This window comes from Bos indicus x Bos taurus, chromosome 17 (genome assembly GCF_003369695.1).
Source record: "Bos indicus x Bos taurus breed Angus x Brahman F1 hybrid chromosome 17, Bos_hybrid_MaternalHap_v2.0, whole genome shotgun sequence".
In the NCBI taxonomy this organism is placed as follows: Eukaryota; Metazoa; Chordata; class Mammalia; order Artiodactyla; family Bovidae; genus Bos; species Bos indicus x Bos taurus.
Genome location: NC_040092.1, coordinates 28315321 through 28339719, shown reverse-complemented (window position 1 = coordinate 28339719; position 24399 = coordinate 28315321). Strand labels below are relative to the sequence as shown.

At 49.3% G+C, this 24399-nt stretch overlaps 1 protein-coding gene across 5 annotated transcripts in view; it reads left to right on the top strand.

Annotated features, from left to right (window-relative positions):
* GOLGA3 (golgin A3) overlaps positions 1-17860 on the top strand; it is a 46922-nt gene extending 29062 nt beyond the window's left edge. For 4 of the 5 annotated variants that reach the window (XM_027567153.1, XM_027567149.1, XM_027567152.1 and 1 more), the window contains exons 10-24: positions 184-345; positions 585-953; positions 1707-1784; positions 2572-2835; positions 3967-4061; positions 4831-5047; positions 6604-6747; positions 7379-7576; positions 8375-8491; positions 10793-10932; positions 11524-11656; positions 11872-11994; positions 12740-12904; positions 13769-13932; positions 14513-16312. In XM_027567153.1, coding sequence (XP_027422954.1) covers positions 184-345; positions 585-953; positions 1707-1784; positions 2572-2835; positions 3967-4061; positions 4831-5047; positions 6604-6747; positions 7379-7576; positions 8375-8491; positions 10793-10932; positions 11524-11656; positions 11872-11994; positions 12740-12904; positions 13769-13932; positions 14513-14729 — 2586 coding nt within the window. In that variant the 3' untranslated portion in view covers positions 14730-16312. Of the gene's footprint in view, positions 1-183; positions 346-584; positions 954-1706; positions 1785-2571; positions 2836-3966; positions 4062-4830; positions 5048-6603; positions 6748-7378; positions 7577-8374; positions 8492-10792; positions 10933-11523; positions 11657-11871; positions 11995-12739; positions 12905-13768; positions 13933-14512 lie in introns of all 5 variants that reach the window. The other variant, XM_027567151.1, reaches the window with a different exon arrangement.
* The last annotated feature ends 6539 nt before the right edge of the window (positions 17861-24399 follow it).

Here is a 24399-nt window from a genome sequence, read left to right as displayed (position 1 = left end):
AGGCTCAGCTGCTCTGAGGCGTCTTCCCGGAACCTTCTCTGGGCCCGGAAGATCTTCCTGGAATCTTCCCCGCCCAGAGATCAAACCTATGTCCCCTACATTCGCAGGCAGATTCTTTACCACTGGGCCACCAGGGAAGTCCAAGTCCTGCTTTTTAAGAAATGCTCTTTCTTCTGGGCCCAGGCTGACATGTTGGACCAGGAAGCTGCCTTTGTGCAGATTCAAGAGGCGAAGACGATGGTGGAGGAGGACCTGCAGAGGAGGCTGGAGGAGTTTGAAGACGAGAAGGAGCAGCTGCAAAAGATGGTGGCCTCAGCGGCGGTGCTGGAGCAGCAACTGGAGCAGGCAAGCACCTGCTGGGGCTCTCGTCACTGCCCCAGTGCCACGGCTGGCCTCACGGTGCTCATTTGTGCTGGTCTGTCCATCTTCTACTCATGTTCTGTGCCACAGCTTTACACCGAAGGCTGCCTCCAGAGCATCCATCCAGATTGTTTAAAACCTGAGCACGGAAAAAGTAAACTCTTGGAGCACACGGTGTTTTTGTTCAAGAGCAGTCACATTGACTTTGGTTCCTTCTTTTCCAGGTGAAGTTGACTTTGCATCAGCGAGACCAGCAGCTAGAGGCTTTGCAGCAGGAGCACCTGGACCTGTTGAAGCAGTTCACCTCAACGCAGGAGACTCTACAGACTAGGGAGCAGTCCCTGGGGGACCTGCAGGTGCGCTACGATGAGCTGCAGGCCAGGCTGGATGAGCTGCAGGGGGAAGCTGCCTCCAGAGAAGACGCCATCCAGGCCCTGCAGAATGAGAAGATCGTCTTGGAGGTGGCTCTGCAGGCAGCCCACAGCAGCAGGGAGGAATTCGATAGAGGGGCGAAACGCCTGGAAGAGGGGGCCCAGGACACATCGGACACTTTAGAGCAGTTGAGACAAGAATTAGCCATCAAGTCCAGCCAGGTAACGCAATTGCTGTCACTTTGTTATGAATGGAAATCATGCATACGAGAAGTAATCCTCATTGTCCGGCCATTCGTTTTATTTGTTTGGTCCTATTTTGGAACACCTTGCTTTCTAAACATGGAGGAACACTTGCAGGGCAGGGCCCAGGGCTCAGTGGGGAAAGGGTCCATAGCCTCTAGTGTGGTACTTCCAGTCCTGGGTCAGCGGCTGGGTGTGGAGATGGCTGAGAACTAGAAAACTGAATTGATTGAGGCTTTGAAAGTAATCTGCCAAGAAATGCTGGTTTCAATCTGCCTATGATGAGGAGCTCAGACTTGGGAAAATCCACTTAGAACTTCGATTTTTTTTCCTGCCTGACTTTAGTGTGACCTCCAGGACACATCGACAGAGTGGGTGAGGGTGGGGAGATGGCCTGACTGTCCCACACCTGGGAGCTGCCATGCTGTGATGCAAGCAACCAGTAAACAAATACAGAACAAGAAAGCTGCAGGGTGTGGAGGAAGCAGAATTAGTGTCGGGGACAATGTTGTCTTCAAATCCTGTTCCATGAGCATCAAAAGGAAGTCAGTGACATGTTTTCTCTCCAGGGAGTAGGTGCACTTTTTCTGCAGACACTGACTGACTGTTACCTTCTAGGACAGGATGCTCAGGGGCAGGTTGTTGATGCCTCTGTGCACATGTGTCCCCCGGAGACACAGGGCCCTCCTGAGGGAGCTATCAGTGTAACATCTGCACTCATGTCCCTCATAGGTGGAACACCTGCAGCAGGAAGCTGGCGCTCTGAAAAAGCAGACACAGAAAATAAAGGAACAGTTTCTTCAACAAAAGGTAAGAACATATGGTTAGTTTTCTTCCCACGAAACAAGTGCATGAAGAAAATCCTATATGTTTAATCTTTTCACTGGAAAGAATTCGTTCAAGAGGAAGGTAACAGCTTGGTTCCAGGTTTTTTAAGGCACTTCACTGATTCTAAAACACGCATCTCACCCCTCCCATTTTTACATCTCTGAAGTCAGGTGCATTTTCAGGGTGGGCTTGGCATCTGTATCTCATGGATTGTGTGCCCTGCCATCATGTAGCGTGAGCACATGTTGCTTCCACAGAGCCCCAAGCGTCCTGTTCAACGTGTCTTTGATTAACTTAGGTCACACTACAGTCTAGCATTGAAATAAGGTGTTTCACGTTAGTGAAGCTAGTTCTGCTCTGGAGGAATGAACACAGAGTGTCACCAAGGGTCTAAGGAAGGGCGACTGAGAATGTTAAAAGTGGTGGGGGATTTTATCACTGAGATGCAAGCAGGGGTGCCTTCAGAAGTCAGGCAGGGCAAGTAGAGGGAGAAGGAATGGCTACATTCCCCCAAGAAGGTAACGTGGTCAGAAAGCCCAGCAGCTGGCATAGTTGCTGTGTGTCTCACCCAGACCTGTTGAGGAGTGTAAAATTGTGACATCTCAGTGGGCGGTATCTTGCATTTGGTGAAATACATTATCTTTCGCTCCCCAAAAGTGTTGTAGGTGTAAGCGGTGAGTGTTTTTGTTTATGCCATTCAACCCCTTGGTTTGTTTAAACCCCATTCAACCCCACCCCACTGGCTGCAGCTTCTGTCTTTGTTGGGCAGGTGATGGTGGAGGCCTACCGCCGCGACGCCACCTCCAAAGACCAGCTCATCAGTGAGCTGAAGGCCACGAAGAAGAGGCTGGACTCGGAGGTGAAGGAGTTGCGGCAGGAGTTGATGAAACTTCAAGGGGAGAAGAGGTCCGTGGAGGTGGAGCACTCACGCCTGCAGAAGGAGATGTCACAGATCCAGCAGCAGGTGGTGGATCTCGAAGGGCACCTGCAGTCCGCACAGAGGGAGCGTGATGAAATGGAGACGCAGTTACAGGTTTGGGGGTGTCTTTGATGTGTGAGGGTTCAGCTGAATGTGCCTGGGGCTGTATGGTGGGTGGGCAGGGACATGTGGAGAGGTTTTTAGAAAAGTAGCCTGGAAAAGGCCCTCTTGGAGCTCAGATGCTGGGGGGTTGGGAGGGGTGGTCCAGGCAGAGATACAGCTGTGAGGGAGCTACTGAGACAGGCCTGGAACCAGCGTCTGAGAGGTGGAAAGTCAGCAGAAAGCCAGGGGGCTGCTGGGTGTGGGATGGCACAGAGTTCTGTGCGGGTGCCAGGGTGCGTGAGGAATACGCTGGTTTGTGCTCTGGGTTTTAAGTGTGGTGCAGCCGGATTTGCTGTGCATGCCCGAAGGCCCCTGTGGTCGAGGGGAGGCAAGCGTGGAGGCAGGAGCCCGTGAGAGATGGAGGTGGCAGTATCAGAGAGGGTCTCTGGAATGGGATGGGGAGAGGGAGACCTCAGGCCAGATTCCTGCAGCTGAGGAGCATGTCAAGTGTGAGAAACTGAGGTAGACGGTAGACCTGGGGAGAGCAGTGGGCAGGGAGTCAGACCAAGGGCTTTGTCTTACATGTGATGTATCAGAAATCCCACAAGCAGGGCAGGTGGGCTGGAGGTCACAGCTGAGACTGTGAGAGTACAGGCGGGACAAGAGGGCTGGGAGCTGTGGGAGCACAGGGCTCACTGAGGGGCTCGGTCTATGAGGGCCGAGCTGGGACTCGGGGCTGGTGTTCACTGCACAGGAAGAGACAGGGCAGCAGGTGAGGCCAGAAGTGGGCACAAGGCTGCTCTGAGGGGCTGGGAGAAACCAAGGAGGGGCCTGGGGACTCTGTCAGCGAGTCCAGTGGGGCCCCTGGGTGGGATCCGGAGGCCAGAGGTTTCCCCACTGGCCAGTTCTTCTCACTTGTTTCCTTACCACATTCCTTGGCACCAGCAACTCAGGATGCTCCTAACCTTTGTTAAAGTGGTCACTTACCTCAGCCCCTCTGTCTGGATCTTCCTCAAAACCCATGTCCTGTAAGGCAGCCCCGAGAGGGCGCCGTTTACCTGCGAGGAAGCCGATCCCAACATTGGGGCTTCAGGTGGAAGGCCTGACGCTCTTCATTTTGTCTTTTCCTGTCTTTCTTTGAAGTCTTTGCAGTTTGATAAGGAGCAGATGGTTGCTGTGACGGAGGCCAACGAGGTACTCAAGAAACAAATAGAAGAGCTGCAGCAAGAAGCCACAAAGTATGTGGGCAGGGCGTGTGCTGGGGGAGGTCAGGCGGGGTTATGAACCATGCAGGGAACCCCAGTACTGTCTGTCCAGCCCTCACTGGTTCACACCAGGGGACCCCAGCACGGTATGTCCAGCCCTCACTGGTCTACCCCAGGAGGCTTAGATGTCAGAGTCCAGATTTAAAGCTGCAAAAGTGATTCCGTCCAGACTTGACGGTTACACGTGGATGTGCTAACATGTCCTTTCACAAACACTCCCCTGTCTGTGTTTGTTTTTGTTGCTTTTTCATGTCAAGAACTTGTTGCAATGCCCTTCCTGCCCCAGCTCCCTGCCCAGGGTGGACGCTTGTGTTGGTCCCCCTCAACCCATGCCAGGCCCTTCCGCTCCCAAGGCGTGTCCCGCAGCCCTCTGCTCTGGTCAGCCGCTGCTTTACGTTGAGCCTGAATGTTGAGTTTCTTGCTGCTGATCAGGAGGATCGCTGGAAGCCTTTCTTTTTGGTAGGAAAGGACTCTTTCTGCCTCCACCAAATCATTTAAACAGCTCCAAAAGGGGAGCAGGGCAGTTGAAATGCAGTGCTGGGCTCCTCAGGAGCACCCACCAACCACATCCTGAGGAGGCAGATCTGGGCAGTGGCAGAGCTGGACAGGGTGGAGCCGGCACAGCCTCCGTCTAGAGCCCTGGAGGAATGGGGCTCGGATGGACATGTACTTCGCGTGTGCTTGGTGCGGCATGTGAATTCAGAGGTGAGCTGAGACTTCCTTCCGTCTCTGCCACGCCCAGGGCCATCACCGAACAGAAGCAGAAGATGAAGCGTCTGGGTTCAGATCTGACCAGCGCACAGAAGGAGATGAAGACCAAGCACAAAGCCTATGAGAACGCAGTGGGCATCCTCAGCCGCCGCCTGCAGGAGGCCCTTGCAGCCAAGGAGGCAGCTGAGGCCGAGCTGAGCCAGCTGAGAGCCCAGGCGGCTGCCGGCGGCAGCGACCTCACCTTGCATGTGGGTAACTCGTTTGCTTCGGCCACTTGCAGAGACTTCGTGTAGGGGCATGACATTTATAGGCAACTCCTCTCCGAAACCCTCTTAAGAGGGTCTAGAAAAACGGTGTGGGGTAAGCGTGTGGGGATTGTTTTTCTCAAATACCTCGTGGTCGTGAAATGACCAGGGACCCTGATGAAGCGTGTGGAGTGTCCCCTGCTCGCTCCAGTCCTCCTCTGCCTCATTGTGGGGAAGAGGCTCTGTAAGTAGGTGAAGTTCTGTGAGCGCACGAGTGCGGCATGCGAGGGTTCAGGGTGAGGATTGGAGAGTCCAGAAAAGCTTTTGGGAAAGGTGACATCTGAACTCATCTTCAGTGAAAGGGGGGCATCTCAGCAGAGGGGTGCTCCTGTGCCGGCTGTGCTATGCGCTGGGTCTGGAGGGCATGGGGCTGGGTGGGTGTCTGGCTGTAGGGTAAGTTTGGGCTTGGTCTTATGTGAGACAAAGCAGACTGAGACCTGACCACTGTCCTGTTGGAAAGCCCCAGGTGGAGGCGGTGGGGAGCCCCAGGGGTAATAACGGTACCTGAGGTGCTGGGAGCTGAGTGGAGGTGGCAGGATGGCAACAGGAGGAGCTGATGGGGAGGCCTCACGGAGCCCAGTGCCCCGTGGAGGCCAGTGCCAGGGGACCGGGGGTCGGGGTGGTGCTGGAGACAAGCCCGTGGGACAGACAGTATGTGCAGCATAGTGGATGGAAGTGGCTATGAAACGCTTGGGGTCAGAAGAAAGAGGGAATGTGCACATGGCAAGGGTCGAGCGCCGCGTCCTCTGGAGCCTCTCTTCCTAGTCCGGCGTCCTGAGGGAGAGCCTGTGGGAAGGAGGGCAGGGCAGCAGGCAGGCGTGCTTGTCCTCTGTGTGTGTGTGTGTGTGTAGGGGGGTGTGTTCGTACGTAAAAGCCCTCGGGTTTCCCTTGGGGCTGCACTGTCACTCTGTGTTAGTCACAAGTGCCCTGGCTCCCCAGATCCCAGCAGTGTGGAGCCTACCACCTCGCTTCACACCTGCTAGTAGGCATGAAACTCTGCCTCAATTAATTTGCATTTCATTTATTACCCACAGATTTGAGTCATTTCACTTAAGCTTAGTAATTGTATTTTTTCTCATATTTGTTTTTCTCTTTTATCAATTTGAGAATTCATGAGTTGGAGGACACTGTAGCATAGTGTGGTGTTCTCTTGCCAAAATACATAAATTCAGTATTCCCTCTCACACACTTTATACAGTGTCAGGAGGATAACTTACTTGCAGTTTCCATTTTGTTTTAAAGTATCTGTCTGTTTAATTAATCTACTCACATATTTGCCAAAGACAATAATTTATAGCTCCTACCTTTCTGTATTTCCAAAGCATTAACTGAAAAAGTTAGTCATTACTGTGTGACACCTGGTACTTGATTGCATCTCTTGAAGGAGAGGGAAGGCTGTTGCGTGTGGTTGGCAGCCTCACGCCATCAGTGGGAAGCTGGGCTATGTGGGGGGCTTTGGTGAGACCCCGACCAAACGCACCTTGCATCCCGGCCGTCAGGAGCGGGTCCAGGTGCTGGAGGCGGAGCTGCAGGCTGTCGGCCATAGCAAGATGATGCTGGAGAGGGAGCTGCAGGAGGTCATCTCGCTGACTGGCCAGGAGCTGGAGGAGCAGCGGGAGAAGGTGCTGGAGCTGGAGGACGAGGTAGGCCAAGCCCTGCCGTCGCACTGCCCAGGGATGAGTGCCGCCCCATGTGCAGGGTCAGGGCACAGCCCAGCCTGAGTGCTTGGCCTCCACTCTGTGCTTCTGGGGGTTGTCCAGCCACTCCCCTGGGTCTGACCACCTGCACTGCTGGACACCCTACATGCACTTCAGTGAGGCCTGCTGTGCCTGCTCTCGCTCCAGTGTGGCAAATAAGAAACCCAGCCTGGAAGATCTCCACGTAACCCTCAGGCTCAGAGTCAGCTGTGGCTTCAGGTGGTGCCACACGCTGCAGCATGGTGATGCCCCTGGGTTCTGCACAGGGTCCCAAGGTGGCTGTCGGGAGCTGCAGGCTGCGTACACAGTTCGTGGTCATCTCTGTCACACTCAGCTCTGGGCCCGCCTGGGCTCCAACCTGGATGTGCTTCTCCAGAAGCCCACAGCCCACAGGAGAGGACTGGCTGTCAGCTGTGGGTCTAGGAGAGAAGCAGGCATGGCCACGGCAGCCTTGCCAGCAGTGGAGCGAGGGTCTGCTGCATCTGGTGCTCAGCTGTGTGTTGTTGCATTGTGGTATTAATCATTCGGTGCCTGGAGTGCAGTGGCTCCACAAACCGGCGACTTTGATTTGTTTCAGCTTCAAGAGTCCAGAGGCTTCAGGAGGAAGATAAAGCGCCTTGAGGAGTCAAATAAGAAGCTGGCTTTGGAACTGGAGCACGAGAGAGGGAAGCTCACGGGCCTTGGGCAGTCCAATGCGGCCTTGAGGGAACACAACAGCATCTTAGAGACAGCATTAGCCAAGAGGGAAGCAGACCTAGTTCAGCTGAACCTTCAGGTATTGGAACTCATTTGCCAGAAGCAGGAGGAGACCTGCTGCAGGCCAGGCAGACTCTGAGGGCTTCAGCTGCATCGTCTGCTTCATCACAGATGCCTGCAGAGTAGAGGCATGGAGATGGAGGCCCAGAGGATCTGCTGGAGCCTCAGCCCCTCTGCCTGTCCTGAGGTGGGGGTGAAGCAGGGGAGCTGAGCTGTAAAGGAACTAGACTCAGTCCCTAAGGTTCCCTGGGGGTGGGCGACTCTGGGGATGCAGAGGAGACCCTTTCCTAGCTCCGACCTGAGGGCCTCCTGTGATTCAGCTCTGGGGTTCGAACTCTGGTGGATGTCACCCTACAGACCCCGCTGTCAGTTCCTCAGCTCTGCAGCCCCTCTGGGATTTTTTTACCAGCCCAGCCCCTGCCTTGAATAATCCAGACTTTAAAGAGCTTCCAGATTTTCCTATGTGCTAGTTCCCACCATCTGAATTACCTGCCTCGCCATGAAGCCAACTGCATTGATAACCCCTGATTTATATGCATCCTTTGGGCTTCTAACCCTATGTTTGAATATGATCATATGATTGTGCTCATGTGCTCTGAGATTTCAGTTTTGAAAACAATGTTCTCCAGAAGTAGAAATCTCACTCCTTTCCTGGCTTGTACGTTTGTTGATAACATGTCGTGATGTCTTGTTCCCACATGATGCTTGATTCCCTCACATGACCCTGATCAGAGTGGCCTGTGCTTTCTCCCAGGGCTCTTCAGGCTTTGGAAATTTGATGTCCTTCCTTCCTTACCCCTCTTGGAATGTGCTGTAGGTGCAGGCAGTTTTGCAGCGCAAGGAAGAAGAGGACCGCCAGATGAAGCAGCTTGTCCAAGCCTTGCAGGCCGCACTACAGAAGGAAAAGGTGATGGTGCACAGCCTCGAGGAGCAGGTATATAACTTCCAGCTGGTATCAGACTGCAACCTCATAGAGCCTTTTGGAATGTAACTTGTAAATGTCTAAAAACTCAGTATTAGTACCCTTGACACTTCAGTTCCCTTCCAGGAACTTCTCTGTGAATACCTTTGCTAATGGGTCCAAGGATAGGGTGTCATCATGGGGTTGGTGACAGAGCCTGGAGGGAGTCTCCGTACTCATCAGTGGAAGAAAGGGCTTAGATTAAACTAAGGAACAGTCGTGCAGATCTCAGATGTGTGCACAGAGCTCCATAGCTGTGTCTTTGCTGGGGAGAGATGCCCTGCATGTAGTGTGGAGCTGAAAAGCAAACTGAAGAACAGTATGTGGTGACCCCATTTGTGTTAAAGAAGCACCCAAGAGCAGTGGTTCTGGAGACCCGTGCCATTCTTGACATCTAGAGCAGTTTTCCTGGCTGCTGCCTTCCACGCTCAGATGTTCACCAGTGCATCAGGTGGCTCATCCCACAGAGAGGCCTGCCCCAGCCACCCCACAAACGGAGTGGACGTCAGGCTGTAGACTTAAAGTTTTAACATCATGATGCATCAGCTGTGGTTTCTGTGTAGCCCTTTCCCCATGAGGACATCAGCGTCCTGGGACAAGGTCTGTGGCTTGTTTGTCCTCGTGTCCCCAGTGCCTTCTCAGAGCAGATGGCAGAATACGTTTGTTGTGGGCACACTCCTGTGTGTGTAGGTGCCTGTCACCTGGGTTTTGCCACTTACTTTTACATTTCTCCATGATAATGTACTAGAGATAGAAGAAGATAGTTTTTTTTTATTTCGTGAGTGAGACAGTAAGACATTCTTTTATTTATTTTTTAAAATATTTTTTGGCTGCACTGCACAGCATGTGGAATCTAGTTCCCCAACTAGGAATCGGAACCCGTGCCCTCTGCATTGGAAGCACAGGGTCTTAACCATTGGACTGCCAAGGACATCCCCAGACATTCTTTTAAAGTAGTACTAGTTTTAAGATATATTAGGAATATTGTTATGTGATCAGTTATTAGCTTCTTCTTGACCCACATGTGCCTTGTTTGCCATATTTAATCCTTGCTTGCAGTTGCTGCACATCTGATGGTTCTAAACTAAGTCAGCAACTCTCCCTGCTTTTCTGTACCCCACCTTCCTGTCTTTTGATTTGTACTCAGGTATCACTTAATAGTTTTATTCTCACCTTTAAGTTGTAACTAGGCAATTTTTAACTGGAAGTGCTGGGGGGATGATGTATAATTGATTTCTTTTTTTAAGGGCAGTAATTGTAAATGATGCCTATTTATTTTTCCAAGTACATTTGGTCTGATAGTCCTAATTGTAAAAATAGTACATACTAGCAAAAATTTTCGGAGAAGCCAATGGCACCCCACTCTAGTACTCTTGCCTGTAAAATTCCGTGGACGGAGGAGCCTGGTGGGCTGCAATCCATGGGGTAGCTAAGAGTCAGACACGACTTCACTTTCACTTTTCACTTCCATGCATTGGAGAAGGAAGTGGTAACCCACTCCAGTGTTCTTGCTTGGAGAATCCCAGGGACGGGGGAGCCTGGTGGGCTGCCATCTATGGGGTCGCATAGAGTCGGACACGACTGAACCGACTTAGCAGCAGCAGCAGAAATTTTTAGTGCATGTGGAGAATAAGTATCTGGAATCTCTACCTAATGACAACCACTGCTAATACCCTCTATTGGAGTTTTTTCCAAGTGTATATGAGTTCTTTCTATATTCATTTGTCATATACTATAAATATTTTTATTAAACTTCTTTTACATGAAGTACTTGCTAGTGTAGTTAGACAAGAAAACTAAAATATTGAAAAGGCAATTGAAATGTGTTGTTATATTCTGAGAATTTGCTTATCTTCTCAGAAACCTTGAGATAAAATGTTGTTAACCATGAAAAAGCTAGTTACATCCTTAAAGGAAGATGAGCAGTAGCGTTATTATACTTAGATGGTCTGATGGAAAGGTAGATTCTTCCTCAATACATGAATTATGAACAAAAGTAACAAGAAATATGTAGATACACTTGAAAAAGACTATAAGAACCACTGAGGCCAAGAAAGTTGAACATAATGGTTCACTCAGCAGGTGCTGCTGCCGTGTCGCATGCTTTCAGGCCAAGTGTGTGTTCAGTACTTTCGTCCTTGACAGGCACCTTGAAAAGCTGTGGAAGGAAGGCCTGCAAGAGCGGCTAGGAGGCGGGGGTTGGGGCAGCTGCCTCCACACGTGCTGCGAGGTTCTGCCTCTGTCCTTGACAATGCTAATGTTTTTTTGTTTTAGGTTGCTGCAGCCAAGGCAGAAGCAGGCCACAACCGCCGCCACTTTAAGGCTGCCACCTTAGAGCTGAGCGAGGTGAAGAAGGAGCTGCAGGCCAAGGAGCAGGAGGTGCAGAGGCTACAGGCAGAGGCCGACGGGCTCCAGTAAGTGGGAGTGGGTGTTGCCACCGTCTCATCTCCAGTTAGCACCTTTGACACACCAGGGTCCCCTGTGTTCTAGCAAATTGCTGGGCAGATCTCCGGAGGCAGATCTAAGGAGGAGAAATGCATCCAATTGCTATCTCAGAACGCCTGCACCTTAACACTGAAACTTGGGCCTTGATGCTGTGCGCTCCCACTTTATGCCTTGCTGGTCCTTCTGTGAGGACAGAGAGGCCTGGGGGCTGCACCCACCACCGATGCTCACTGTGGGCTCCCACTGGGGGAGTCTCGGCTCGAACGTGTGTAAGTGCACACGTTTTGGGCAGTGCACACGCACTGAACTCCGCGGCACTTTCCCTCCCATTGTAATCTATGATTGGGCACTCATGGAGACGCCCTCCCAGGCGTTGTGAGCGTTAGTTGAGCGAGTGCATTCACAACTCCTAGAACAGTCCCCATCCAGGGGGTGCGGTACGCGAGTTTTGTCCTTATGAATGTTACCCAGGACATCTAACAGTCAACTGAAAGCATTTTTGAGTAGGAAGGTCATTGGAAGAATGCTGTAATTTTACTCCTTCTTGTTTTTTGTGCTAGGATCCAGGAGGGGAAGCACTCGCAGGAAATAGCAGAATTCCAGGCGGAGCTGGCAGAGGCCCGGACCCAGCTCCAGCTGCTGCAGAAGCAGCTGGATGAGCAGCTGAGCAAAGAACCCATAGGAAACCAAGAGGTGACTCACTGGCAGCTTTCCCTCCCCAGTTAACAGGGCTTATAGAACAAGACTCTGCTTGACACATTCACTTCATTCCCTGTCTTCTTGGAAAGGGATTTTTTTTGTTTCTAAGTGTTTTAAATGATACGAAGAGATAGCGTTACAGCAATTTTATAATGCAAGAAAGCCATTTTAAAATTCTTTGGGTCATGTGATGTTTTTTCCATCTCTAGATGGAAAATCTCAAATGGGAGGTGGATCAGAAAGAGAGAGAAATCCAGTCCTTGAAACAGCAGCTGGACTTGACCGAGCACCAGAGTAAACAGGAGTTGGATGGAATACAGCAGTCATTACAGGTACAGGTCATGTCAGGGCCCCAGCAGCACTCCCCCAGCTCTTTCCAGTATCATGCCAAGCAGTATGCTACATGTACAGCAAGAGTTTTTTATGAATTGAGTGCTCACACTAGATCGTTCATGTTTCAGAAAGCAGCCCAGGTCAGGCAGCTGAGGGACACTGAGCAGAGAGACCAGAGCCCCTGGGCCGAGCTGTGGAATTGTCCCAGGAACGAGATCTCATTAAGTCCAGTATATGAGAGTGCAATTCACCAGTGTGTGATGAGCTTCTCTGAGAAGAAGTCTATATACATATAGTCTTGACTGCTCGAGGACGGGATCAGGGTAGGGGGGCGGGGGGTGACTCTGACTGAGATTCCTACATGTGGATGGACAGCTTGAGTAATCATCAGAACTGCTTTGTCTTCTGTCTCAGGAACAGTTAAGCTTATTCTAGTAGCTGACCTTGGAATTTAAACAAGGATTGGGTTCATTGTCAACTGTGGATATGGAAATGTTACTGGTTCCTCAGCAGAAGCTCTGAAGTTTGGATGGGAACATTGAGGACAGAATTGTAACTGGATTCTCTGCAGTGTAGACTCCTAGAGAGGAATGTTGGTGAGAGGGGAGCGTCACATGAAAGCTTTAGTGTACAAAGCCAGGCTAGTAGCCCCAGCCCCTTAGAATTGTGACATACAAACTAAGATTTGTGCAGTGTGCTTAAGATCTTTCAGTTTTTGAAAATCTATGACTACACTTTCTTTAGAATATTAAATCTGAGCTGGAGATGGTGCGGGAAGACCTGTCCATGACCCAGAAAGATAAATTTATGCTTCAAGCTAAAGTGTCGGAACTGAAGAACAACATGAAGACACTGCTCCAGCAAAACCAGCAGCTCAAGCTGGACCTGCGGCGGGGAGCAGCCAAGATGGTATGAGGCCGCCCGGGCCATCAGCAGGCCGTTGTAGATGTGTTGGCGGATGGTCGGCAGGCATTCAGTCATAAAGTTACATTTAACCAATGTTGGGCAACAGCCATGTGAGATGATGATGGCATATTCTTTTTGGACCACCGGCCAAATCTTTTTAATTTAGTGCTTTTTCTAACAGAACGTTGGCCTCTTTCTATGAATTCAGATGCCATTTTATTGTAATATGCTTTACAAACAAAATGAGGGCATGGTTTGCTTGTGTTAACAAGAGTCCCTGGCCTTCTAGGTGAGCCCAGCTGGGACACACAGCTGCCAGAATAGGCTCGGGGGCCCAGGAACCCCTGAAACTGCTGTCATGAGCTCTTTCAGATTATCTGTTTACCCACAGTTTGTTTCTCTCCTCAGCCTATGTAAATACTTTGCTGGTGCAAAGAACTTACTCAAATTCAGAGGTTTATTTAGCATGGTTTGGTTATCTATGGAAAAAGTAGGAAGTCCAAGGAAGGGGAGTCTTACGAGTTGGAAAATTGACTTAATTTCTCAGGGAAACTCAGAGTCAAGGCCTTGGTCTCTCTGGAAAGCCCCACCTGTGAGCTGTCATTAGGGGGCCTCCAGTCGGGTCCATGCCCCTGAAGAGCCAGGACTATAGTATTTGTTACGTGGTTAGGAAGAAGATTTTCTATTTAGCAGACATTTCCTGAACCCCTGAGGCTTCCAGCTCTGCAGAGTGGGAGTTGCCTCCCCAGAAACCTTTGGGGAGCTGAGGAGGTGCCTCCAGAAGCACGTGTGATGGCAGGGACCCTTGGGGAAGGGGTCGGGGGTAGGCCTCCAAGTGGGAAACTAGCTGTGTGCTTTGAAAAACAGAGAAAGGAGCCAAAAGGAGAAGCCAGCTCTTCCAGCCCCGTGACACCGGTGAAGATCCCTGACTGCCCCGTCCCCGCCTCGCTGCTGGAGGAACTGCTGCGGCCCCCTCCCGCCGTGAGCAAGGAACCCCTCAAGAACCTCAACAGCTGCCTCCAGCAGCTCAAGTACGAACCACACTGGGCTCCGCGGCTTAGTCTTTACAGATAAATTGCTTGTTTAACTTGGAAGAATCTTTCCTGTTACAGCACCCCACGTCCAGCAGAGGCTGAGCAGCTCTGGGGGTGGAGGGTGGGAGGGGAACATGGGGTCCCATGCCTCTCCCTTTGTCTCTAAGGTGGGAGCTGTCCTGAGCTAAATGACCCTCAGTGGCCAAGCAACAGGAGGCCTGTGTCTGGAGGGTGTGGGCAGGTATCATTTTTGACCCTGAAGAAGCCAGGAAGGACAGATTCAGCTCTGTCTTCCCCACATTCTCCTCAAGCAGCAGTCAGCGTGTGCAGAGCTGCCTGGCTTGTGGGCCTCTGTGGGTGGAGGAAAATGCCCAGAGTCCCTTTTGTTCTGTGACCCAATTAGTTTGCTGGTCCCAGTAGAGAAGTTCAGTGGGTCCTGTGAGTGTGAGCACCTGCTGTCCAGTTGAGGCTCGTCAGGGCCGAGTCCCAGGTGATGGGCTGTCTCTAGGGGAGCAGCGGCGCCCTCCCTGGCTCTCCTTTGACTGCGTCCCTTCCTCTCCCTCCCCTGTCTCCGCAGGCAGGAGATGGACAGCCTGCAGCGCCAGATGGAGGCACACGCAGTCACTGTGCATGAGTCGCTGTCCTCGTGGACTCAGGGGGACCCTGCCAGCCCCTCACCACCAGGAGATCACGCCAACCCTAGAGGAGACACAGAGCGGCATGGTCAGGGCAGGGCCTCGCAAGAAGGGCTTGGAACAGTGACCACCGAGCATCCCCACCCCAAGTGTTTGTAACTACCCCGAGGAATGTTCTCTCATCAATGTTATTTATTTGACTGTGTGCTCTATGTTTTTCTAAGAGGTGAAATTTAAGTTTTGCGTTTGCCTTTACAAGGAGTAAAATAACAAAACAGGAGCCAAGGATTGAGAAATAATCATTTGCAGATCACAACCAGCTTTTCCCATGAAGTGACCAAATCTTAAAAACCTAATTTAGGTCTCAGTGAGACATTTTTGGATGTGTCTGAAGCATATGTGTAGAGGAGGTATCTTAGGCATGACCATAGACGCTGCTCTCGGACGGTTGCTGGTAGAGATGTTGCACAGCTGAGTCCGGTTTCTCACTTTCCTGCCTGATTCAGTAAGAGTTTTACTACCCTGCAGGAGTGAGGCTTCATTTGCACCTTTGGTTTTTATTTTATTTTATTTTGATTTCAATAGCCATCTCTCCATAGGATATGTATATAAATACTGAAAATCATAATCTAAACTTTAAAAAGTATATCCTTATATTATTTAAGAATGACCCGAATTGTCTTTTTATTGATTGCCTTTTGAAAATCTGCTGTTAGGAAATAATGTACATGTAGAATTTAGGAATGTCAAAAAACTATATTTTAAGAAATTTATTCACCTCCCAAAGCCAAATATTCTTAGACAGAAGTTCTTTGTTATTTTAGTTTCACTCTATTTTGAGGGTCTTTCCTTGTCATGAGTGCACAACGCCCACCTGTTCGAGCCCTGGTCCTGCATGGCCTCACTCACCCCAGCTAACCCCTGGGCAGGCCTGATGACCACCAGGATGCCACACAGACGCTACAGTCAGCAGGCACTGACCTGACGCGTGAGGTGTGGGGAGGGGCTTCAGGAGAAGAGAGGAGGGGCGGTGAGGAGAATAAGGAGGGCTGCCTGCAGGCTCCCAACCTGGGAGCAAGGCTTCCCCAGGCCTTCCACTTTACCTTTGTGTGGAAGTGTCCATCAGCACTTGTGTGGTCATCACAAGATTTGCCGGCCTGTGTGTGTGACAGCCTTCAGAAGGGCCTTCCCCTCTCATCTGGAGAGCAGCAAGGTTTCTGAAAGGGGCAGGTCAGCACAAGATGGTCTCTGGAGCCTCCCATGTGGGACGCCTTACTGGAAACGAGACACCCCAAGTGTGTGAGGTCCCACCTAGAATGACTGAGACTCGAGGTTTGAAAGTCTGTTGCTAGTTTGCTAAGATGATGTCAAATAATGTTTATTGTTCCAAGTTGAGAGAGAGAGAGAATGGGTCTGTGTGCCCCCCGTGCAGGGCGGCTGGTCTGAAGATGAAGTCTGCGGTGTTACTGATCAGGCCAGACACGCTCGTGTCACCTCATCACCTGGGTCTCTTGTGGAGAAAACAGCGTGGTGTTTTTAAGCTGCTTGCATTCTCTCACGATATGCTGTTAGAAGGTTAACCAGTAAGGTTAAAAGAGCACTAACCAGAAAGATGTTTAGCGTTTTTAAAAGTTCTCCAGCAAGTATTGGAACTTCTAAAATACGTATATCATTTGTACAGGGTTATTCTTGGAAACTATACTTGAACCTTCATTATAAATATATTCTACTTTTCCTTCTAAGTTTGAAATCATCTTTGACAAAACTGTTTTTGTACCATTGGAAAAGAAAAATGGTAATTTACATTCTTATTTATTTTGGCTGCATTATCCTTTAATTTTAGAGCCAAGAAGTCACTTAGCCTCACTTTGTAGCTGCTTTCTCGCTCCTTGCTAAGGTCTTCTGGGAAATCACCGTGCATCTTCTTCCTTAGGAAATGATGAGCGAATCTTGAGTGTGTCCATCAAGAGAAAGCCAGTCTCTGTTTTTCACCCCTTTTCCTTTGTGGAGTCACCCTCTGTTTCAGCAGCAGCGCCTCCTTGGGGCTCCTGCCAACCTCTTGTGCCAGCCTTGTCCGTAGTTCTGTGCCAGCCTGGCCTGCCTCTGGCCCAAGTGCTCTGGCTGCCCCCCACCCCCTGCCCTTTCCTGTGTGTGCCCCTTGTGCCGTCATGTCTGGCCTGCAGTTCCTAATCTGGGGCCCTTGTGTCCAGGCTTCCTTAACAGATCATCCTGAAGGAGGAAGTTGGACTGAAGTCATCTGCTCTTGGTTTGTTAAGGCTTTTTTTTTTCCTCTGAGGGACTTTACTGGCACTCCTGCCTCACAGCATTTGAAATATTCTTCTTCCGTGGGCAGAAGTGGGAATTAGGAATTTTCTCATGGAAAACAACAGTCAACTCTGGAGTACTTGTAGAAACACGTTCGTCGTCACGTTGCATTTGTGTATGTTATTAATCCTGTATCTCGTGTCCTCATTGGAGGGCGTGTCAGCTTGGACACTTCACGATATCATGACTTGATTTTCTTATGTTCCAAAAATAACTTCCTGCGAGGTGGTTATCATTGATTTTTCCACGGTACCCATCACATAGATGCCACGGATTTACATGCCTTCGTTCTACTCTTCAGGAGGTGTAACAGGCATTGTTTTTGATAGGATGTGAAACTGGTTCATTCTCTGGCCTGGGGTCCAGGTACCAAGATGGGCCTTGAAGAAGACAGCCCGTGGAAGGCTGTGTTAGGAAGATTCTCATTAAACTCTTCCTCAGTTTAAAGACTTTCTTGGTCTTAAGGATACTGCTAAAGCCATGGGCCTGCAGAGTCATCAGGACATATATTCCTATGAGCATTTTTTTAACAAAAATTAAATGTCATGTAAAGACTGCTAGTAGTGAAAGGGACCAGCAGATCTGAAAGACAGATGTCCCGGAGCCTCCCTAAGAGCCCATGACATGCGTAGTGCGGGGGCGTGTGAGATGCTCTGAGCCTTACTCAAACAAGTCACTCACTCCCATGCCGGGCGATTCTCAGCGTATGGTGGTCTCAGGTTACGATAGGATCCTTGAGGGTCATGTTTTAGAGGATCTAGAAAAACTCGGTGGTGTTAAGTTATTCATGTCTATTAAAAATTTCCTCATTAAAAGGGAGTCCTCAGGTTGGGGCTGTTCAGGGGAAAGGTGTCACCATGCACAAGAAATTGTAACTTTAAAAAGCATGTTGATTTTTTTATAAATTTAAGTATGCTTGGGAATTCCTTGAATTTTGTGCAATAAACTATTTTTTGTTAAAGATTTTTATATTTCATTGGGGGTGGCTTCATTTTCAGCTATATATTTTGTCATATCTGGGAGTAACTTTTACCTCATGTTGTTAACCAACTCTGTTCAAACACTTAAAAGAAATTTATTCTGCCAAAGCTTCAGATGGCTGTGAAATCTGGCTTCTTGTGACTGCTTTTGACCAAGCAGAAGAGCAGCACCTGGCCTGTATCTCTTCCTTCTTTTTGTAGCTTCACTCATCGCCATGTGCTAGTGATGATAGAGGTGGGACACATTCACAGAGGAACGCTCCTTCACAGGGGAGACACTTCTGAGTAAACCGCTCCTGAGGCTGCGGATGCGCCACACACGTGCTTCCTGGCCTGGAGTGTTGCCCAGCCCCGGCCTCCACTGACCATCCCTTGCCCACGGCAGTCTCAGCTTTGTGGCTCCCCAGTCTCACCGGTCTTTTTCATTCACACTTTCTTTTCAATCAATGAGAGTAAACCGGATGTAGATTCTTCATTTAAATGTTATCATTCTTCAGTTAAATGTTATAACCAGCATGGTAAAAAATGTACAGAAAATGAGAAGTTAATCAGTGATCACAGAATTTTATTTTGTGATGGGACAGATACATGTTTTATTGTGCTTCTGCCTCATTAGCGTCTATAAGCAATTTAGGGTCAGGCATTCCGTGTACCACCCAGACCTAAATGAAACTGCTCTGACTGCCTCCTTTTGTGATCTTAACTTCCTGAAACATTACAGATGCAAATTCTCACCTCTACAATCAGTAGTCATGAAGGGGGTGATCATAGGTATTAACTTTTTCCTTTTTCTGTAAAGCTGGTACACATTTGCAGGCGCCAGACAAATGAGTTGATGGATGTATTTTTAAGCTGTATCTCCTTCATCACATAGAAGTTCTCTGCTGTACCCTCCTAACAGTCGTACAGTGGGTATTACAGGAGTGGTCCAAGTGAAGATTTATGGGCAGCTGCTTCGTGGCTCCAAGGGGGCTGGAGTACTGGCAGAAACACATGCTGAGTGCGGGGCCAAGGATGTGGCTCTGAGTCCTCCAAATCACGCAGGCTCCCCTGTCGTTGTGCAGACTAGGTGGGGAGTAGAGAAAGGATTACTGATGCCATGGTGCCCAGTGTGGTGGATAAGCATGATAGCTGTTGGAAGAGTCTCCAAGCCTTCCCCTTAGATGAGGCGGAATTCTTAGCCATCAGCAGCGGCCCATACCAGAAGCAGCATTTATTGGAATTCTGCTTGCCTTTATGCCTGTTTCACTTTAGCAAAGAATGTTGCAGCTTCTGGTAAAAAAGAATTTTCTTTAGCAGTGCCTTTTTCCTGGAAACAGGGGAGGTGTTAAACTGTGTTGCTGATCCTTTTGTCTGCCTATTGGGGGAGGGGCAGCACTCCTATGCCAGGCCCCTTCTCTCATCCCAGTCCATCCGTGTGCTGAGTGGGTGCCTCCAGGAGCTCAGAGCAGCTTCTGCCCCAAGCAGCATGCTTCTGGGCTGGGTTGGAATTGGAAACGTGTGGATCACTGTGGCATCTGGAGGTGGAAGCACCTAGAAGTTCTCATCAACTCAACCTTCCTTCACCTGGTCTGGGAATTGCTGGAGGAAGTGACCCACGGGGTTCTTACACATAATCTCCAGGTCAGAACATGACACAGGAACATTTCTGGGTTCGTGAGTTCTCACAGGACCTTCATTTTGTTTGTGAGCTTTCAGTGTGCATTTCTAAATACCTGGTAAGACATTTCAAAGTGATTTTCCTATACTTGAGCCTTGGTGTATTGAAAGCCAAAGGGCTCGCCTTCATCCAGAAAACAGCCCCTTCCCTTGACTGACTGACTGACAGTAATAGAGTCCCCCTGGCCTCCTAACCCTCAGGGTCTCCTCGCTGGTCTGGCCCAGCCCACAGCTCCTTCACAGCCCAGGTCTCTGCTTCATACCCCCTTCCTTCTCCGCATCAGCTTGGAACCTGGCTTAGCTATAGACCCAGTCCTGTGATGGTGTCCAGGCCTTCAGAGGCATCCTCCTTGCTCTGCTGCCCGGAACACATGCTTGCTAGCCCTGCATGTGTAAGTTCTATACACATGACCCTGATTGGCCTCTCTCGCTTCTCAGTGGAGCTTTGACCGGACTCCAGAGCCCTCACCAGTGCTGTTCTCCTCTGCCTCCCTAGACACACGCGCACGGCAAGGTGGCAGGCTCAGCTACCCGAGCCAGAGAGACAGTGCACAACATTGGCCACCTGCTGTAAATCTTTTCCCAAGGTCACAGCCTCGTCCTCGGGTGGTACTCCCAGTCAGCATGAACACCTGAGTGATGGTACCAGCAGCTGACCCACAATGGGTGGCAGGTGGCAGCAACAGTAAACCTGTTCTCTCAAGCCCCTGGAGACTGGGGGTGACCTGTTAATGCGACATGACCCAGCCTGTCCTGGCTAGTCCGAGTGCCCACAACAGGCCAGAGTGCCCTGGGCCTTGCTTGGACAACTCGCCCACTCCCCTTGTAGCGAACTGCCGCTGCCTTGCCTTTTTGATCAGTAACCACATGTCAGGCTGGGCAGTCACACACTTCCCAGAGCTATTCAAAACCAGCTCTGCAGGAGGAAGAAGCCTGATGCCTAGCATCTGATGAGGTGTAATCACCCCACTGGGACAGATGGGACACAACCACTGGGAAGTCACTGGAGCTGGGAAGGGTTGTGGGCAGTCACATATAGGAGACTGGAACACCAGGCTGTCCCCTCGTGATGTGACAGGTAAGCAGAAAATAGACCTGGGTCAACTTTTGTTGAGGGCTTACCTGGGGGTTCCCTGGGGGGTCAGTGGTAAAGAGTCCACTTGCCAATGCAGGAGGCACAGGTTTGATCTCTGGTCCAGGTCCTACGTGCTATGTAACAACTAAGCCCTTGCACCACAACTTTTGAGCCTGTGCTCTTAGAGCCCAGGAACTGCAACCACTGAGGCCATGCACTGCAACTCCTAAGGCCCAAGTGCCTAGAGCCCGTGCTCACAAGAGAAGCCACCGCAATGAGAAGCCCGAGCACCGCAACTACAGAGTAGCCCCTGCTCACCACAACTAGAGAAAAGTCCACGCAGCAACAAACACCCAGCACTGCCAAAAACAAATTAATCTTTTTTAAAAAAGAAAAATGGAGGTAGGGATCAGGGTAGGAGACAAACTGCAATCATGAATTAGATTAAACCAGCTCCTCTCCCAAAAGACCAAGTCTCTTAAACTTAATTTTCTCTTCATTTGTAGAAATCCACTTCTACCTACAGGGATTTACATCTCAAATTCATTTCTACCTCAAAGGTGAATAGTGGCCAATACAGTGTTGGCTTCTTTTAACAGTGGAATTGTGTACCACCACCACCACCCCCACACCATCCCAGTCTCGTTTAATGGACCGTAGACTGCATTAGATGGCAGTTAGGAGGATCCAGCCGTAATAGGATTCCTATTGTTAGCTGGATTCCACAGAAAATCCTGGTATTAAGATACTTGTTAGGCTGGTAAAGCTGCTATGAGACCCTGAAATTTAGTGGCTTAAATGAGTGAAGTTTCTCTTTTCATGAAACAGCCCGAGCAGTCAAACAGCTGGAGCAGTAAAACAGAACTGATAAGGGCAGCTTCTGGTGCCTTCTAACCTCCAGCCCCACCTGTGGTCTAGGATAGCTGCTCCAGGTCCCACTTCCTGTCTTCATTTCCCAGAAGGAAGGCATATTGCATACCCTCATCCAAGGGTACCGCTCCCCAGCAGTGTACACTGTCTGCTGCCTCCACTTAGTCACTGGGCCACAGGAAGTATGTTTAGCTGGACAACAGTGTGTCCAGCTCCAGCAGGGACTTCTGTTATTAAGAGAATGGATGCTACTGGCAACAGCCTCTATCACTATACACCATCTCTCAAATCAGTCCTCTCCGCTCTGAATCACTGGAATTTATGATTACTATAATAAAATCCCTCACAAAGGAGGCTGATACTGCTACCGCTTGTGTGCGTGCTCGGCTGCTCTGTCATGTCCAACTCTTTTTGAATCCATGGACTGGCTCTTCTGTCCATGGAAGAGCCATGTCTGGAGTGGGTTGCCAATTCCTTCTCCAGGGGATAATCCCTACCCAGGGTTCAAACCCTTGCTCTCACGTCTCCTGCATTGCAGGTAGATTCTTTACCATTGGGGAAGCCCTTAAAGTCATGTATATAACTTTTATAATTTTTAAAAAGTATGATAGAAGTGGTAGTAACAGCTAGTGTTTATAAAGTCTTGCACTATAGCAAGAGCCTGGCACTTCTTAATACTTATCTCTGACACAGTGCAATTATCATTCTATTTTATCCCCGAAAAAAAAAAAAAAAAAAAAACACAACACAGGGAAATTAAAGAATTCACCTAAAGTTACATGGCAGGCAGGGGTGATCTGACCCAGTGCTTGGAGTTCTCATCACTGAACAAAGTCACAGACTCAGAAACGTCAAGTCTGAGGAGAGGCTGGGGATAGAGATCCATCCTCAGGTACTTAGAAATTAAAGAGAATATAAGGTAAGATCTCATCTAACACAGTGCTCTTTATCCCATTTCAAATATGGTTATTTTAGTGGCTGCACCCTGTGGCATGTGGAATCCTAGTTCCCTTACCAGGGATCAAACCAGCACCCTGCAGTAGAAGCCCAGAGTCTTAAGTATTGAACCACCAGGGAAGTCCCTATTCCTTTTTAAATGTAGACAAAATATACGCTAGAATAGGCACAGATTTTAAGTGTATATTTTGGTGAGTTTTGACAAATGTCAATCAAATGTGTACTGGTATTCCTATCAACGCAAGTAAGATGCAGAGCACTTCACACAGTGGAAGTCCCTCACGTCCGTCCCAGCTCACCACCCCACTCAGAGGCAACCCCTGGTCCAATTTCTATCACCAGAAACTTTGCCTTGAGCTTGAGCCTCTTATAAATGGAATTGTGCAGTATTGTTTTTGTGTGGCATTCTTAGCAGTGTTTTGATTCAGCCACCTTGTAGCTAATAATAAACCTCTGTGCAGGATTATCATATGACGATTCTCAATTTGTTTATCTGTTCTTCTGGGGTTTACCCAAACAGCCGGGTGTTTCTTGCTTGGCTATTCTGAATAAAGCTGCTGTGAACATTCTGAGAACTTTCATTTTTCACACCCAGGGCCGCACTGCTGAACCACAGGGAGGCATACATTTAACTTCACTAGAAACTGCTTCGTGATTTTCAAAGTGGTTGATTCATTTTACACTCGTACCAGCAGTGTATGAGAATTCTAAAAAGGCCCCACATCCTCACCAACATTTGATACTGTCAGTCTTCTAATTTTAACCATTCCTGGTGGGTGGAAAGCAGTATCATTGTGGGTTTAATCTGGACTTCACCCATTCTCAAATTCACTGACTCTTCAATTGTTGTGCTCAATTGACTGTTAGTACTGTCCAATTAATTATTTTAACCAAGGAAGTCAATTTTATTTCTTTAGGTTTTTTTAATTTAAAAAGTAAATGTATAAATTACAGTCAAATTCGCCTTTTTATTGTACATGCCTGAGAGTTTTGACAAGCATAGTTGTGTGACCCCACCACTATTAAGACAGATGCTTCCACCAGTTGCTAAAACTGCCTAAGCCACTGTATAGTCAGCCCCTCCCCTGCCTGCAGCTACCACTCCCCTGCCTGTCCATCTACGTGGAAGTCCAGTGAATGGGGTCACCTGGTCACCTTAGGTACAGCTGTTCATCTGTGTCTGGGAAGCTGTGGGTGTCTCCAGGGATAGGATGGTGAGAAAGTAACCTACACTGGCTAAGAAAGTAACCCAAGTCAGATAAGCCAGACAAGCCAAATGCAGACATGAGTCTGCTGCCAAGTTAAGAGGAGTTGTTGCAGAGAAGAACCAATTCTGACTCCATGCTGGAACTGTTTCTTTGACTCACTTTTCGCTGCTGTTATTATCATACATAAATGGCACACCTCAAAGGACCCTGCTCCTCTGCCTGTTAAAGTGGGTTTGTTCAGCTCATAGATAATCTGACCCTGCCCACCTGTGCATGGCTGCAAGGGAGAAGAGATTAACACATCCCTTCCAAAGACTGGCCTTTTCCAGAGATGTTTTGCAAGACTGATGGCCCTTTTTACTACCTCATTACCTCTCCCTCTCTATTCTGCCTTTTGACTTTAGTTCCTCATTAATTCTCTCTCTCTGCCTATATGAAAAAAACATGCCATCCAGACTCCGACAAGATGGTTACTTTGAGCCTTTAGTCGGCCATCTTCTCAGTCAGACAGCTCTCCAAATTAATTATTCCTTGCCACTACACCTCCTCTCTTGGACTCATCGGGCCTGCCTTGCGCGAGCAGAGCAAGCTTCAGCTCGGTAAGAGAGTCATGCTGCAGCTGGAAAGTGCACGGAGAAACTTGTCTCCTAGAATCACGAGCTGTCAGAAACCTTGTTTGAAAGTATGTCCGTAAGAAAAATACCAAGAGCTAGCCTGTAGGAATTTGGTCGCTTTGAACCGCAAAGCAGCCGTGT